The sequence below is a fragment of the Nicotiana tabacum genome, chromosome 9 (genome assembly GCF_000715075.1).
Source record: "Nicotiana tabacum cultivar K326 chromosome 9, ASM71507v2, whole genome shotgun sequence".
NCBI classification, from domain to species: domain Eukaryota; kingdom Viridiplantae; phylum Streptophyta; class Magnoliopsida; order Solanales; family Solanaceae; genus Nicotiana; species Nicotiana tabacum.
The window spans coordinates 81810697-81824853 of NC_134088.1; the positions used below are offsets into that span (position 1 = coordinate 81810697).

The following is a 14157-nucleotide window of genomic DNA, read 5'->3' on the forward strand; positions in this document are numbered from 1 at the left end:
ACTGGCTTTATCTTAAGAGAGAAATTTTGTGATGCTGGTAGGCAAACACAACATAACTAATTATCAGAAGACTCAATGGGATGCGAGAGAGGATACAATTTATATGTACAGTTCAACAATATCAAGACAGTAAAAAGTGGACAAGTAGCACATTACTCCCAAATAAATCACAATATATACAAAATATAATAAAGCCAAATAAAGTCAATGTACAAGCTCGAATTCTTGAAGTCCCCAGCAGAGTCACCAGAGCTGTCACACCCCTTCTATACCCCCAAATGATATATGTTTGTTATGGATGGTGGGTTAAAGAGTTTCTCCAATTAAAGTGACAAACTTGATTAGGGATTATTTTTATTTACAGAGTCGCCACTTGGAATTGATTTTTTGGGTGTTCCAAGTCACCTTTTGTTTGAATCCCTAGTCAAAGGAAGATTTGACTCTTTTATTATTGGTCTGCAAAATGAAGTCCGGGTAAGGAATTCTGTTGACCGGGGAAAAGGTATAAGGCATTTCCCGAGTCCCGTGGTTCTAGCACGGTCGCTTTATTGACTTAAACTTGACTTGAATATCTGAATTATTACATGTTTTAGAACCTTTTATACATTACGCTGTTATACCGCTTTTATTATTTATGGAATTTGTTTGAACAAGTCGCGATATCGCGCACTCATTTATTTTTGTGCACATTGCGAATAGCGCCACGTGAAACGCACCCGTGATTTACAACATGTTTATTTTATTATTATTCGAAGTTATGGTCGGGTCACATGAAATGCACACCCGAATTTGAATTTATGTATCGCTACTATGCCACGGGAACCGTACCCATAGTCGCGAGGATTTATTATTAACCGCGCCTAAAGCAAACTACGGCATTCAAAGTTGTTTTATATAAATTAATTTGAGGTTATTGTGAATGGGTCAACATTAAATGTTTTTGAGATGCATAACACTCCAACACAGAAGAGATGCAAAATAACTAAAAAGAAATATTCATTGAACTAACAGAGACAAAGTAAATAAAAACACCTAGAAATGGACCTAAATACTCAAATGATCTAAACAACAAACTATAACCAACGAAACATACAAGATTTGGAAAGTATTTCCTTTACAGAAAAAAGGTAAAAATAACATATTCAAATTATGCTTTCTTTTTTACTTAAGCAAAAGAAACTACGTATTTCTATAGTGCTTTGGAAATGAACAAGAAAGATCTGGAGAGTTTTCCAGCTTAAGATACTATATGACAAGTGTGCGATACATGAGAGTTTAAAGCTCCCATACCATCTTTTTAATACACTCACTACCATTCATATGAAACAGTCGGGCTTGCTTTAAATAATTTACAATCACTAAAAGACATTCATTTGATGGAAAAGACCAATAAAATATTTAATCAAAGCATAAAAAAAAAGATACATGCTAACAGAGATGCCAAGAATTAAGCAAAAAATATTAAACCTCCACCAACACAATAAAGCTATGGAATAAACTAAAGGTGAGAAAAGGACCTTTCTGCTTTGGATTAAAGAAGAAAACTCAGGAAGAGTACATTGAAGAAGAGAGAACCGATATAACTCGAACGCTAACAAAGCCGTCAACCAAAGACCACAGACGGAAACCTCGAACCGGCGACCTCGAAACTCGCCGGAGAGCTCGAACTAAACCAGGAGAACGAAATCGACAAACTCCATGACAGGGAATGGCGATTTGGAGTTTGTTTCTGGTTGGTGATAACTAAGGATGAAATTCAGATTTGAGCTTGCTTATCATATTTTCCCTTCTATGGCTGAGTCTATTTGGAAAAATAATGAGAAAACAAAGCAAAATCAATCATTACTCTCGTCTCTTACCCTCTCCTCTACTTTTTTGGTTTGTTCCCCTTTTCCTTGTTTCTATTTTATTTTGTATTTTTCTCTGTTCTTGTAACTTTCCCCCATCCCTACTCGTTGCTGCTCCCCCTCTCTTTTCTAAAGTGTTGTCTCTATTTGTTTCGTTCTTCTCCCCTATTCCTCCCCTGTTTTTGCCTCTTTTTTCTTTTGCAGGTTGCGGCTGTCAGGAGTCTTTGTGGAGGGGGGGTGCGTCTGCTGGTTTTCAAAACGGGGGAGGGTTCTTTGATGCTCTCCCTTTCTTTGTGTGTTATGTTTGTGTTTTATAGCTGAAAATGGGGTATTGGGTTTGTGATAGGGGACAAATATGGGGGACAAGGAGTGGGGAACAATGGAGAGTGGAGTGGGGAGCAAAATGTGGGGGGACAAGCATGGGGGACAAAGTATGGGGGACAAGCATGGGGGACAAAGTATAAGGGACAAGCATGGGGGGACAAAGTATGAGGGATAAGTGAAAGTAGAGTGGGGACATGCCTGGGAAGATGGGAGCGGAAAATATTCAAGCACGGTAAAAAAATTAGGTGCTCACACTAGGAGACGCACTTCCTAATTTGGGTAGTTTGAGTTCATTCTTAGGAGACGCACTTCCTAGTTTGGGTCATTTGAGTTCATTCTTAGGAGACGCACTTCCTAGTTTGGGTCATTTAAGTGTCACCCCTAGGAGACGTACTTCGTAGTTTGGGTCATTCAGGTTTTATTTTTATCAGACGCATTTGCTAGTCAAAATTTTCTTGGTTTTACTCACATGATATGCATATACTAGTCGAGTCTTTAGTTTTAGTCTCATCATTGCATCCTTCATCGATATCATAGGTGATTTACAGTTTTGCTAACAACTCATAAATCTTCCTAGTGCAAACTGGGGCAAAAAGTTTTATTTGTTTTGTTTGTTTTGATTGCAGGCACCCACCTGGAGAACAAGGGTTAATATTTCATGATTTGTTTCAAGTCGGTATCAGGCGCCCACCTGGAGAATGAGGGAATTTATTTCAAGTTCAAGTCATTAGCAGACGCCCACCTGGAGAATGAGGGAATTTATTTCAAGTTTCAAGTTAATAGCAGGCGCCAACCTAGAGAATGAGGGAATTTATTTCAAGTTCAAGGCAGTAGCAAGCGCTCACCTAGAGAATAAGGGAATTCGTTTCAAGTTCAAGTCATTAGCAGGCGCCCACCTGGAGAATGAGGGAATTCGTTTCAAGTTCAAGTCAATAGCAGGCGCCCACCTGGAGAATGAGGGAATTCATTTTAAGTTCAAGTCAGTAGCAGGCGCCCACCTGGAGAACGAGGGTATTCATTTTGGAGTTATTTCAAGTTTCAAGTCAGTGGCAGGCGCCCACTTGGAGAACGAGGGTATTCATTTCAGAATTCATTTCAGAGTTATTTCAAGTTTCAAGTTAGTAACAGGCGCCCACCTGGAGAACGAGGGAAGTCATTTCAGAATTCACTTCAAGTTCGAGTCAGAGGCACCAGGAGCCCGCCTGAAGAATAGGGTCAACTTTAAATTTTCAAGTTCAAGTTAGAGAAGCATCAGGAGCCCGCCTGAAGAACAGGGTCAACTTTCAGTTTTCAAGTTCAAGTCAGAGGCAGCATGATCCCTCCTAAAGAATAAGGTTAACCTCCAGTCTTTTCAATTCAAATCAAAAGTAGGACGAGCCGCCTGAAGAACAAGGTTTACAAGCTCAAGTCTACTCCAAGTTCAAGTTTATTTCAAGTGCAAGCAGTAGGATGCCCGCCTGAAGAACATGGCCAATTTCCAATTTTCTTCAAATTCAAGTCAGCAGGATGCCCACCTGAAGAATAGGGTAAATTTTCAGTTTCATGTTGAAGGATCAAGTGGAGATTCGAGGAAGATTCAAGATAAGAAGTAGATGGGATCTTGTATTTTTCTTTTATTTTGTTGTAATTTTTGCTTTCAATTTATGATGTAAATGGTAGGGACCTCGGACCGGAGCCTCGACGGAACCTCACTCGACTCCAACTCATCATTCCATCATTCACCGAACTACACGCGACCTAATTCCCTTTTAACCCGGGATATGTACGTTGTCCAAAACCAGGACTCGGTTGCACTCTTTTCTTTTATATCGTTTCCTTTTGAATAATGATTTGGTCAAAAATTAGTCACATGGCTCACCTTGTCTTTGCCCGAAAACTCTTCATGTTTTCACGCAAAGATGGGCATGCTGTGAGCACCTAATGTTTTACCATATTTAACTCTTTTTTACCATATTTAACTCTTTTCATCACTTTTTAGCATTTAACTATCTTTTAAGTTTAATCTTGATATTTTAGCTTTATTTCACCTTTATAGGTTTTATTTAAAAAAATTAAAAATCACAAAAAAATTATATGTTCTTGATTTTAAATTATTTACTTAGTATTTTTATTTTACACTCTTAAAAGAAAAGAAAAAAATATTAATTAAAACAAGAATCAATGAGTCATTTCCATGTGGCAAGATTCTTTCTTATCTTTTGTAACAGACTCACATGCTCTCCTTCGAAACTACACCTGTTAATCGGGTCAGGCTGACCCGGTTCAGCCCGGGTCAGCCCAGTACTGCAGCATTGGGGGCGGGCTGGGACGGATTGGGCGGGGAGCAGGTTTCAAATGAACAGTTTTTTGATACCGGTGCACCGGAACCCGCTAAGCCCGCTAACCCATTAACGGATTTTTAACGGGCCCGGTTCAACCCGCTATCCGTTATAATTTTTTTATTTTTTTATTTTCTGGACCGTTGCCAACGGTCAAATTCAAAGAACCTCATGTTGACAGGGATGAACTTACAAAAATGATGCAAAGCATGTGATGTACTATTTCTTATTTTTTATAATTGTTGTAAACTTTTAATTTGCAAGTTCAAAAATAAAAAAATCAAAAAAAAACTTGCATCTTAATTTGAAGTATTATATATTATTCAATAAAAATATCAAATGAAAGTCTTCGGAGCTTGATCCTTACATATTGCCTATTGGTCTTATTAAATAATTTTTTGTAGCCACTTACTTTCAAATTTCAATTTTAAAATTAAAAAATTCAAATTTCAAATTTTAAAATTTAAACTTCAAAATTTAATTCTAAGCCTTAAAAGTTTGCAAACACTTAAGTATCAATAACATTGAATAAGAAAAAAAAATTTACTTTTTAAAAAAAAAATAGCCCGGTCCGGTCCAACCTGCTAAGCCCGAACCCGGACGGACAAAAAAAAACCCGAAAAAGTACAACCCGCTAACAGCCCGGAACATTAAACAGACGGACTGATTTTTTTTGTGTACAGCCCATCCCAGTCCGCCCGTTAAACACCTATACTCAAAACTCACATGCACGTACATACTCATACTCTTTTTCCTTGGCCACAAATTAAATCCTTATAACTACACCTATATATATCTTCCACACACAACACACAAACTAGGAGTTTCTCTGCACAAAAACGGGAGGGGAAAGGGTCCGAAACAGAGGAGCCGGTTTCAGTCACGTCCATTTTGAGCACACCACCCAGTAAGGAGGTTCCGAAAGAGAATAACAGGGGATAAGAAAACAGGGCATCGGTGGATCTTAGAGAGAACGAGAGGTAAAAAGTTCCGGGCACCGCAAGCTTGAATCTGTCGTCGACCATGTCGTAAAGCTTCACCCATAGCCACTATTTCTATCGCTGCCCTCAAACATCGAAACCCTCCATCATTGCTTTAGCAGAGGTCTGTTCGAGGTTGCGATTCCGGTTCGAGTTCATAGTCCATAGCTCGCTTGAGTATTGCTTTTCCTTTGGAGATTATTTTACACTGTACCCGTTGGAAAATTTTCAGCAATGAAGGTCCCATCTTCCCCTATTGCTACTTCACTAATTTTGAATGTTATCTTATTGCTTCTATTCTTCTGAAATTGTTTGCTGTTTTGATTCCCTTGAGCTATAAGAATATAGAGTTGTTGTTTTGATTCCTTTAAGGTAAGTATTAATCGTGCTATGATGGGTGTTTTGTTGGTAAAATTTCATATAAATTGTGTACTGTTTGATATCCTTGATTACATGCCTAATTTTGAATTGATTAGGATTTTATATGGTTAAACTCTATAATTGCCGATTAGTATGGACAATGCGTAAATCTGGTACTTAGCCAAATGAGCCTTCATATTTCTACTCCTTCGAATTATTGGGTCATTGGACCAATTTTTATTTAATAAAGCTAGTCTATATGGCACAAATTAGTAGATATTAAAATAACTCAAAAGATGGAATAGTTGCGAATATTTTTAAAGGTGGATAACTTCCCATACTCCAAATAGCTAAAATATTTTTGACCTCAAATAACTCCACATTCATATCTCATGACCTTGCAATAATCTCAAAATCTAACTTATAAATATTCGTAGCTTGCTTTAGGTGCGATTAATAAATCATCGTGACTATGGGTACGGTTCCCGTGACATAGTCATGATACATAATTCCCCAATTCGAATGTGCGTTTCACGTGACTCGACCATAACTTCAAATAATAATAAAATTAACATGAAGATCGTGGGTGCGTTTCACGTGATGCAGTTTGCAATGTGTACAAAACAAACGAGTTGCGATATCGCGACTTGTTCAAATAAATCCTATAAATATTAAAAGAGATTAATAAATAATTAAAAAGCGGTTAGAAAGCAAAATGCACAACAAGTTTAAAATATGTATTAAATCAGATAATTAGACCAATTATTAATAGTGGAGCGACCGTGCTAAAACCACGGAATCCGGGAATGCCTAACACCTTCTCCCGAGTTAACAGAATTCCTTACCCGGTCTTCTGGTTTCGTAGACTTTAAAACAGAGTCAAATTCCCTCGATTTGGGATTTAAAATAAAGCGGTGACTTGGGACACCATAAATTATTTCAAGTGGCGACTCTGAATTAAATAAATAATCTCATTTCGATTAATGTCACTTTAATTGGAAAAACTCCCCTATCCCTTCGGAAAAAGGAGGTGTGACATGGATGCCTTTTGAAAAGGCTTTATATGCCCATGCCCTCCAAGCTAAGTTACTTTGATTGAGAATATATTATACTCCCTCCGTTTTAATTTATGTGAACCCATTTGACTGGACACGGAGTTTAAGAAAATAGAGAAGACTTTTAAACTTGTGGTGTAAAATGAGGCACATATATTTTGTGTGGCTATAAATCATTGCATAAAGGTAAATTATTTCCAAATAAGGAAAAAGGTCATTCTTTTTGGCACGGATTAAAAAGGAAATAGGTTCACATAAATTGAAACGGATAGAGTATATAATATATATTAAAAAATATGAAAAACTTGGTACTGGAAAAGGATATGCACTCTCAAAGAGAAATATGCAGGAGCATATATTCAAAATGGTTGGTTAAGCATACATGGAAGGTAGGTCTAGAATAAGCAAAACATCCCCAAGCATAGCTTTATGTGCTGGTTAACTATGCATGGGAGATTGGTGACTAGAGAAAGGCTAGCTAAAATGTGAATATGCCAACTGCCAAGACAGAGCACATGTTTAGTGTGTGGAGATCAAACTGAATCAGTGGTTGAAAATATCAGAAATTATGGCGCAGAATAACAAGGTTAGCTAGTTAAAGGGAGATATGTAGGGGATTTGCGCAAGCAATACTGGCAGCATTGGTATGCGATGTCTGGAAAGGAATAAACGAGGCATTATGGAACTACAGAGTCCCGAGACCAAGTATGGCATGTAAACAGATCAAATTAGAAAGTAAAATCAGCATACAAGAGGTACTAGGCAGAAGAGGTAATGGAAGATTTATACAAGTAGGAGACATACACTGTATAAATATATATCATATGTTATTCTTACACATATATATTTAGGATGAGGAGATAGGGCATATTGTAACAGAGAGGAAAACACATTGTATTTTGTTTGGGTAATCAATAATAATTTCAAATTTGAGTTTGGTATTACTGAACATGTCTGTTCAGGAAGAGAAACGAGTACTCTTCCAAAAGGTCTGGTTTTTGCTCTATAAATAAGAGTTTTTTTAACCTAAAAAGTGGAATAGAAAAATCTACAAATGTATTATTGGCTTGTTGTATGCTGAAGAAAATTGTTTGTGTTTTTCCAATTTGAATACGGACAATATTTTCTTCAAGGAAAGTCGTTCTCACGCCTAAAGCCTGCTTAAATTTTGTTTCTTCAAATTTTGATTATTTCTAACACAAAGAACTAAAGGATCAAAAGTCCCATAAATCTAATAAAAAGTGGTGTAATAATAATAAACAAAATATAAATTCAATAGTACAAAAAGACGAACTTCAAAGAAGAAGTTCCATTACATTCAAATTTTGATACCGTCATCATTCTTATGAAAATTTCGTTTGTTTTTCAACAAAATTTAGGAGGAAAGATAACCACAAAAAAATAAAAGAAGAGGAAAATCATAGTTTTGTTACTAATTCCTTCAAGAATCCTTCTCTAGCAAACAGGTGCTTTCCTAGCTAAAACAAACTTCTTCCAATAATTGGTAACTTCCCTTTGAACTTCAAGTTCAGATTTCTTTCCATTCTTGACCAGCTTCACCTCCTCTAATTTGGCGCTCAGCCTAGCTGGAAGTGTGTCCAGCTCGTGGAGGACCTTGACGATGTCGAGGACGAGACGCTCTGCTAGGGTTCGCGAGAAGTCCTCCCGGATCACCACACGAAGCACCGTGACGTGTTGGGCGTCAGCGGGCATCGTGTAGGCCGGGACGATCCACCCGAACCTACGGAGCGTCTCGGACACCTCGAACTCATTGTGACGGCTATTGTCCTTGAGGGAAAAGGCCACCAAAGGGACACCTTCATCTTTGGAGACTATGTTAAAACGTCCTGTTTTTTCGAGTCCTTCTCTTAGCACAATGGCATTTTCGCGACAGTTCTCCATTACATTTCGGTATCCCTGTAATTCATCAAAGTTGATTTAATCCGATTATCCATTTCATATTCATGAGTTACAAGTTTAATTTTTTTTTCTTTTGCAATATATTAATGTCACATGAGTCATTTTGGGGGGTTACCTCATAGCCCAAACGGATTAGCTGATAATATTGAGCAATGACTTGACTTGAACCTACATTTACATGTACAAATATATCATTGAACAAATAATAATAACTCTAATAACATCGTACCGTAATCTTTTTATTTAAAAAAAGAATGACAAAGTTTGAAGTATGAGGATATAACGGTCTAACTTCGATATGAATAGGGACATCGATGACATCGTTTGAAATAAAGTTTGTAACATACTCAGAGGCTATATTATTATATATTTCAAGTTTTATTAAAATATTTTTAAAAAAACATGTTCGAGAAAGGCGTAATCAAATTAATAAAAAACTGCCGTGACTCTTCAAAATTCAAGTAAAATGAGACAAAGAAAGTACTAATTTCTTACTAGATGGGAAGAGTTGAGGGATCACAGGAAAGATTAAGGACTAGAGTGATTGAAATTTACCTTTGGAGAAATTGAGAGTAAAGGTGGGCTGATCAGCTCCAAGATAGTTGATGTGGAAAATGAGTTCTTCAGGCAAATCTTGTTTGGTCCTCCAAATAACCCAACCAATACCAGCATAGACAAGCCCATATTTGTGCCCACTCACATTTATGCTCTTCACTAAGGGAAGCCTAAAGTCCCACTCCAGCTCTGGGTACAGGAATGGTGCAATGAATCCACCACTTGCTGCATCCACATGAATTGGTGTGTTCCATCTGCCAAAACAAAACAAAACAAAAAATCATAAAAAAATTGTTTATTCTTTCTTGTTGTAAAAATAGTTTTCACCTTTTGCATATCTAGTGTAGACAGTCTTTTCTTTTTTGCTTTCTATATGTAAGTACATACTAGAATAGTTAATACTTTGTGTTAGTTAACAATCTTTGTTAATAAAACTTGTACTCCTATTGTTTGATCACGGATAGAGTTTAAAAAAGAAAAAAAGATTTCTAAAACTTGTTCAAACAAATGATAAATATTTGCATGACGATAAATCACCTTATTAAAGATAAATTGTTAATAAATATAAAAGTATCATTATTTTTTAAACATACAAGAAAGAAAAACGCATAACATAAATTGAGATGAAGAGAATATAAATTATTGGAGGGAAGATCTACTTTACCCAGTTTGCTTGTTCTTTTCAATCAAAAGATCATTCAAGAGCTTGACATCTTCAAATTCTCCATTAAGGGTTGAACCCAAGATTGCAGCAACACAAATGGTGTTCTCATCAACCATCTCCACAGCCTGGACTGGGTCCATCACATAGTACCCTTCCCTTAGCTTTACTTCTTTCAATTCCACTTCAAAATAGTTGGCAAATTTCTCCCAGCACACCTAAAATAGGCACACAAAAAAGTGAAAACTAATTTTAATCTTTATAACATGTTCTTGAAATGTTTGTGTGCATTGTAGGTGCTGGTCCAGTGCATCTTGCTCGAGTTATATATATTTTTGAAGTTTATGATTTTAAATATATTATAATATTTGTATAACTAAAAGACTTTTGAAACTTATAATCGTTAAAGAGGAGGAATAAGATACCTGAACATTGGCGCCAGTGACAATGTTGGGCTTATTGTAAGGTTTGCCCTCAGCTTTGCGTTTGTTTTGCCAATTTCTCTTGAATGCAAGCCCCGCTAGCATTATGGCCTCCGATGAACCAACTGTACCCACTCCAACTGCTGTCTCCTTCTCTTCTAGTGGCGCGTTGAATAAACGTGCTATCATGTTCACGCAGCGATTCTGCAATTTATTTATTTATTCAAATTCAAATGTCGACCTTTCTTATTATTGTTTTTTCCCATTTTACAAAGAGACATGATTTGAAGTTGCATCCATTTTTTTAAAATTCTTTCGAAGCCATCCTATTTTATCAATTTGTTAATGAAAATTGAAGGAGCATTTCTTTTTTTTTTTTTCCTAGAATATCTTTTGTATAGTATCTAAATCGAGTAAAAGGCAGTAATTTCGCGTTAATATTCTGAAATCTAAATTGCAAAAGTGTACTTGATTAAATCAGGAATTGCTTTACAAGTACCAAATATGGATGGCCAAAAGATTATTCCTGCTAATGACCAAAACCAAAGGCCGTCAGTTTTTCCGCGTTTTGGGTACAAAGACAAGAATATTAACGGTTGCTCTAAACACTCACTAATCGAAAGAGAGAAGAATCATTTTCTTTATTCAACTTTCTCTTGTTTTCTCTCAAAACCAAACAAAAGAAAAGAAAATGATGTGGTTCTCAATTTCATCGGCTTCTTTTCCACTCTCTTTTTTCCATCCACAGTTTATATTAGAGAATTCAACTGAATCACCTCCGCCGAAAAAGTGTATTTTATATATAGATGAATTTTTTATATCTTAATGTGTATATACATAAATTATTGAATCCCTAGGCACAAATATTAGCAGAGTCACATGTACTCAAAGGGGGTCAACTTATACCCATTTTTTGAAAAATTATACTGTGTAGCTAAGCGAATTTTTTTAAATATGTATATAGTATATATTCACACAACATATACTCAAAGGGGGTTTACTTCTTTTTATTTTGTTCCCTTTAGTGAAAACAACATAATTTTTCGAGTATTAGAAGAAGCAAAAATCATATTGTTTGAGAAGAGAAGAGAAATTGCCTGAAGCTCAGTGGTAACAGGGTATTCATCCATGTCAACATAGTTCTTGTTAATGGAGTCCATCATAAGCTTATCACACTCTGGCTCCATCCATGTTGTCACAAATGAAGCCAAGTTCAGCCTTGGATTCCCGTCAAGCATCAACTCGTCGTTAATTATTTGAAATGCCGCCTCTTTTGGTATCGAATTCTCCGCCATCTCAAACCTAAAAACAACTATATTACTTAGTAGTACTAACAGAGATTAAACATGAAAAATTCACCTTTTTTTGAGCTGAGAAAATTTACAACAATCTGAATTAATACACGTGAAGTAACAACGAGAGAGCGAGCAACAGAGTAATTTGCACATGTTTAGTAACAGAGATAGTCATTATAAAGGGCTGTCGTCCGACATGTTCATAAAATATTTCTTATATATGTGTATAGACATATTTTTTTCTTCTAAAAACCAATATGTATATAATATGTAAAATAGTCTTACACCATTTGAAAGTAATAAAAAAATGAATATAATTTGAGACATGAATCAAAGTTTTAAAATCAACATAGTTCTCTGTCTAGATAAACTATAACTATAGATCGATACTGTACTGCAACCACACATATATTGCGTAAATTAGTAAGACGTTATGATGTTCACCTTGGAAGGGAAGTTCGAACATAGCGAGAGGCAAAAGTGGAGTGTACCGAAACGTCCGACTCAGAGGAGGTTTTCGAGAGAACCATTTTGGGAAAAAATGAACAAGGAAAACTAGAAAGAATGAGGTTAAACCTTGGTACAAAAGATCAGAGAAAAAGGAGGAGAATTAATTTTCTTTGGTAATTGCTTGGAGGGAAAGGGAGAAAGGCTAGAGTATTTATAGTTGTCCAATTGGTGACTTTCTTGGAATGCAATTCAACGGCGCAAGTATGGAAACTGTCCTTTGAATCTTTTTTTTGGTGCTAATTATAGAATATAGAATATAGGCATCTTTGTGAGGAACGTGGAAATTGACCTTGTCTACCTTAGAAATATGGGAAGACTTTGTTAAATATATACCCGTGTTGACCATGTTGTGTTTGACTTGTATTATTAGGCAAAGTCCAATATATATTTTCAAGTACTATAATATGTTCGTCCATTGAACAAAAAGCAAAGTTTCTTTAATGAGAAATGACATTTTTTCAAAGGCATAGTGGCGTTGTTTTAGTTTTTCCAAAACAGTTTTTGTTCAACAATTCAAAAACATTTTTCACAAACTTGGTCTGTTTATGAAACTTTTTTTAAGTTTTTGAAGTTTTCTTTTTGTTGGAGATTCTAAAACTCGTTTTTTTTAAACCATTCGAAACCTCCAAAAATTAGTTTTTGAATTTTTCAAATGTTTGAAATCTGAGTTTGAAAATCTTTTTAAAAATGGGTTACTTTTCCTTCTTTTTTTTTTCTCTCTCCTGCAAAAACAGCTGAGACGAACACTATGATTTTTTATTTTTTTTGAGTTGTTACAAAAATTAAAGAAACTGAACCTTTTTTCTAAGGCTAGAAGGGTATTTGGCTAGACTTATAACAAATTTTTTCCGATCTCACGTTTTATTTTTCTGACAAGTTTTCCGATTTGTAGTGCAAAATAGCCAAGCATATATACAAATTGCGAATTCTTTTCGAATTTTCTATTCATTCTTACTGTAATTTTACAATTTTAACAAATTGCATCTCCTCTTTTTAGCACATTTGTGTTTCCTGTAAATTGTTTACTACTTATAATCCATCCCTATTTCTATACATAACTGCCTTTTGCTCGGTGTTGTTTGTATGGTTAATGATATAGCGTGAAATGCCTGGTTGAGAGTTTAAGTTAGAAATTTGAAGTTGTTGTTTGAACTTTGAAGCTGCATAAATTCAAGCTCTGTTAGGCGTTAGCTGCAGGCCAAATATTTCTGTGTATTCTGCTCACTTATGGATTAATCATTTTGAAATATGTATCCTGGACTCACTTTGAATATAGACTGGAATTTCCTATTCTGAATTTGTATGCTAGGCGTTAACAGACATATGTATGTCTGGACTCATGTAATGTAGTCTGCTTTGGGATCTAATGGTAGGCGTTAACATACATGTATGTCTGGACTCATATGTAGTCTGTTTTGGGATGTAATCTAGCCTACAATGTGTTCTACTTTTTTCACTCTACAACACATGACACTCTACATAATTCTTATGTAGGCGTTAGCATATATGTTTGTCGGGACTCAATGTGTAATTTTCTATTATGAATTTGTATGCTAGGCGGTCAACAAATAATTAATGCATGCAATATAGATTTAATTAGGCCGATAAACCGTCCGATAACCGCCCGATAAGAGCTAAACCGATACCAATCCGCCCGATATCTTATCGGGTGGCTAGCGGATTAATACATTAAAAAACCGATAACCGTTAAGCCAAACCGTTAAGAGTAATTAACCGCCCAATTCGCCCGATAAGCAGCCATAATCTCCACGTTTGCTGAACACTTAAAGTGCTTATAAGGCAAAGTGAGCCAAAAGTAGTAAGTTGGTCACCCCAACTTATGACTTTTCAACTTATAAACACTTTCTGTTTGATCAGTTTTTTACTGTTTTATCCGTAATTTTTTTTAA

The 14157-nt window shown here is 35.8% G+C and overlaps 1 protein-coding gene across 1 annotated transcript; it reads right to left on the reverse strand.

Moving 5' to 3' along the window:
* Positions 1-8163: 8163 nt before the first annotated feature.
* LOC107819266 (glutamate decarboxylase 4-like) lies at positions 8164-12355 on the reverse strand. Its single transcript, NM_001326041.1, is given in 7 exon segments — positions 8164-8801; positions 8920-8972; positions 9360-9613; positions 10024-10238; positions 10446-10646; positions 11540-11744; positions 12182-12355. Coding segments are annotated over 7 exon segments (1476 nt in total). The 5' UTR covers positions 12268-12355; the 3' UTR covers positions 8164-8339.
* Between the last annotated feature and the right edge of the window lie 1802 nt (positions 12356-14157).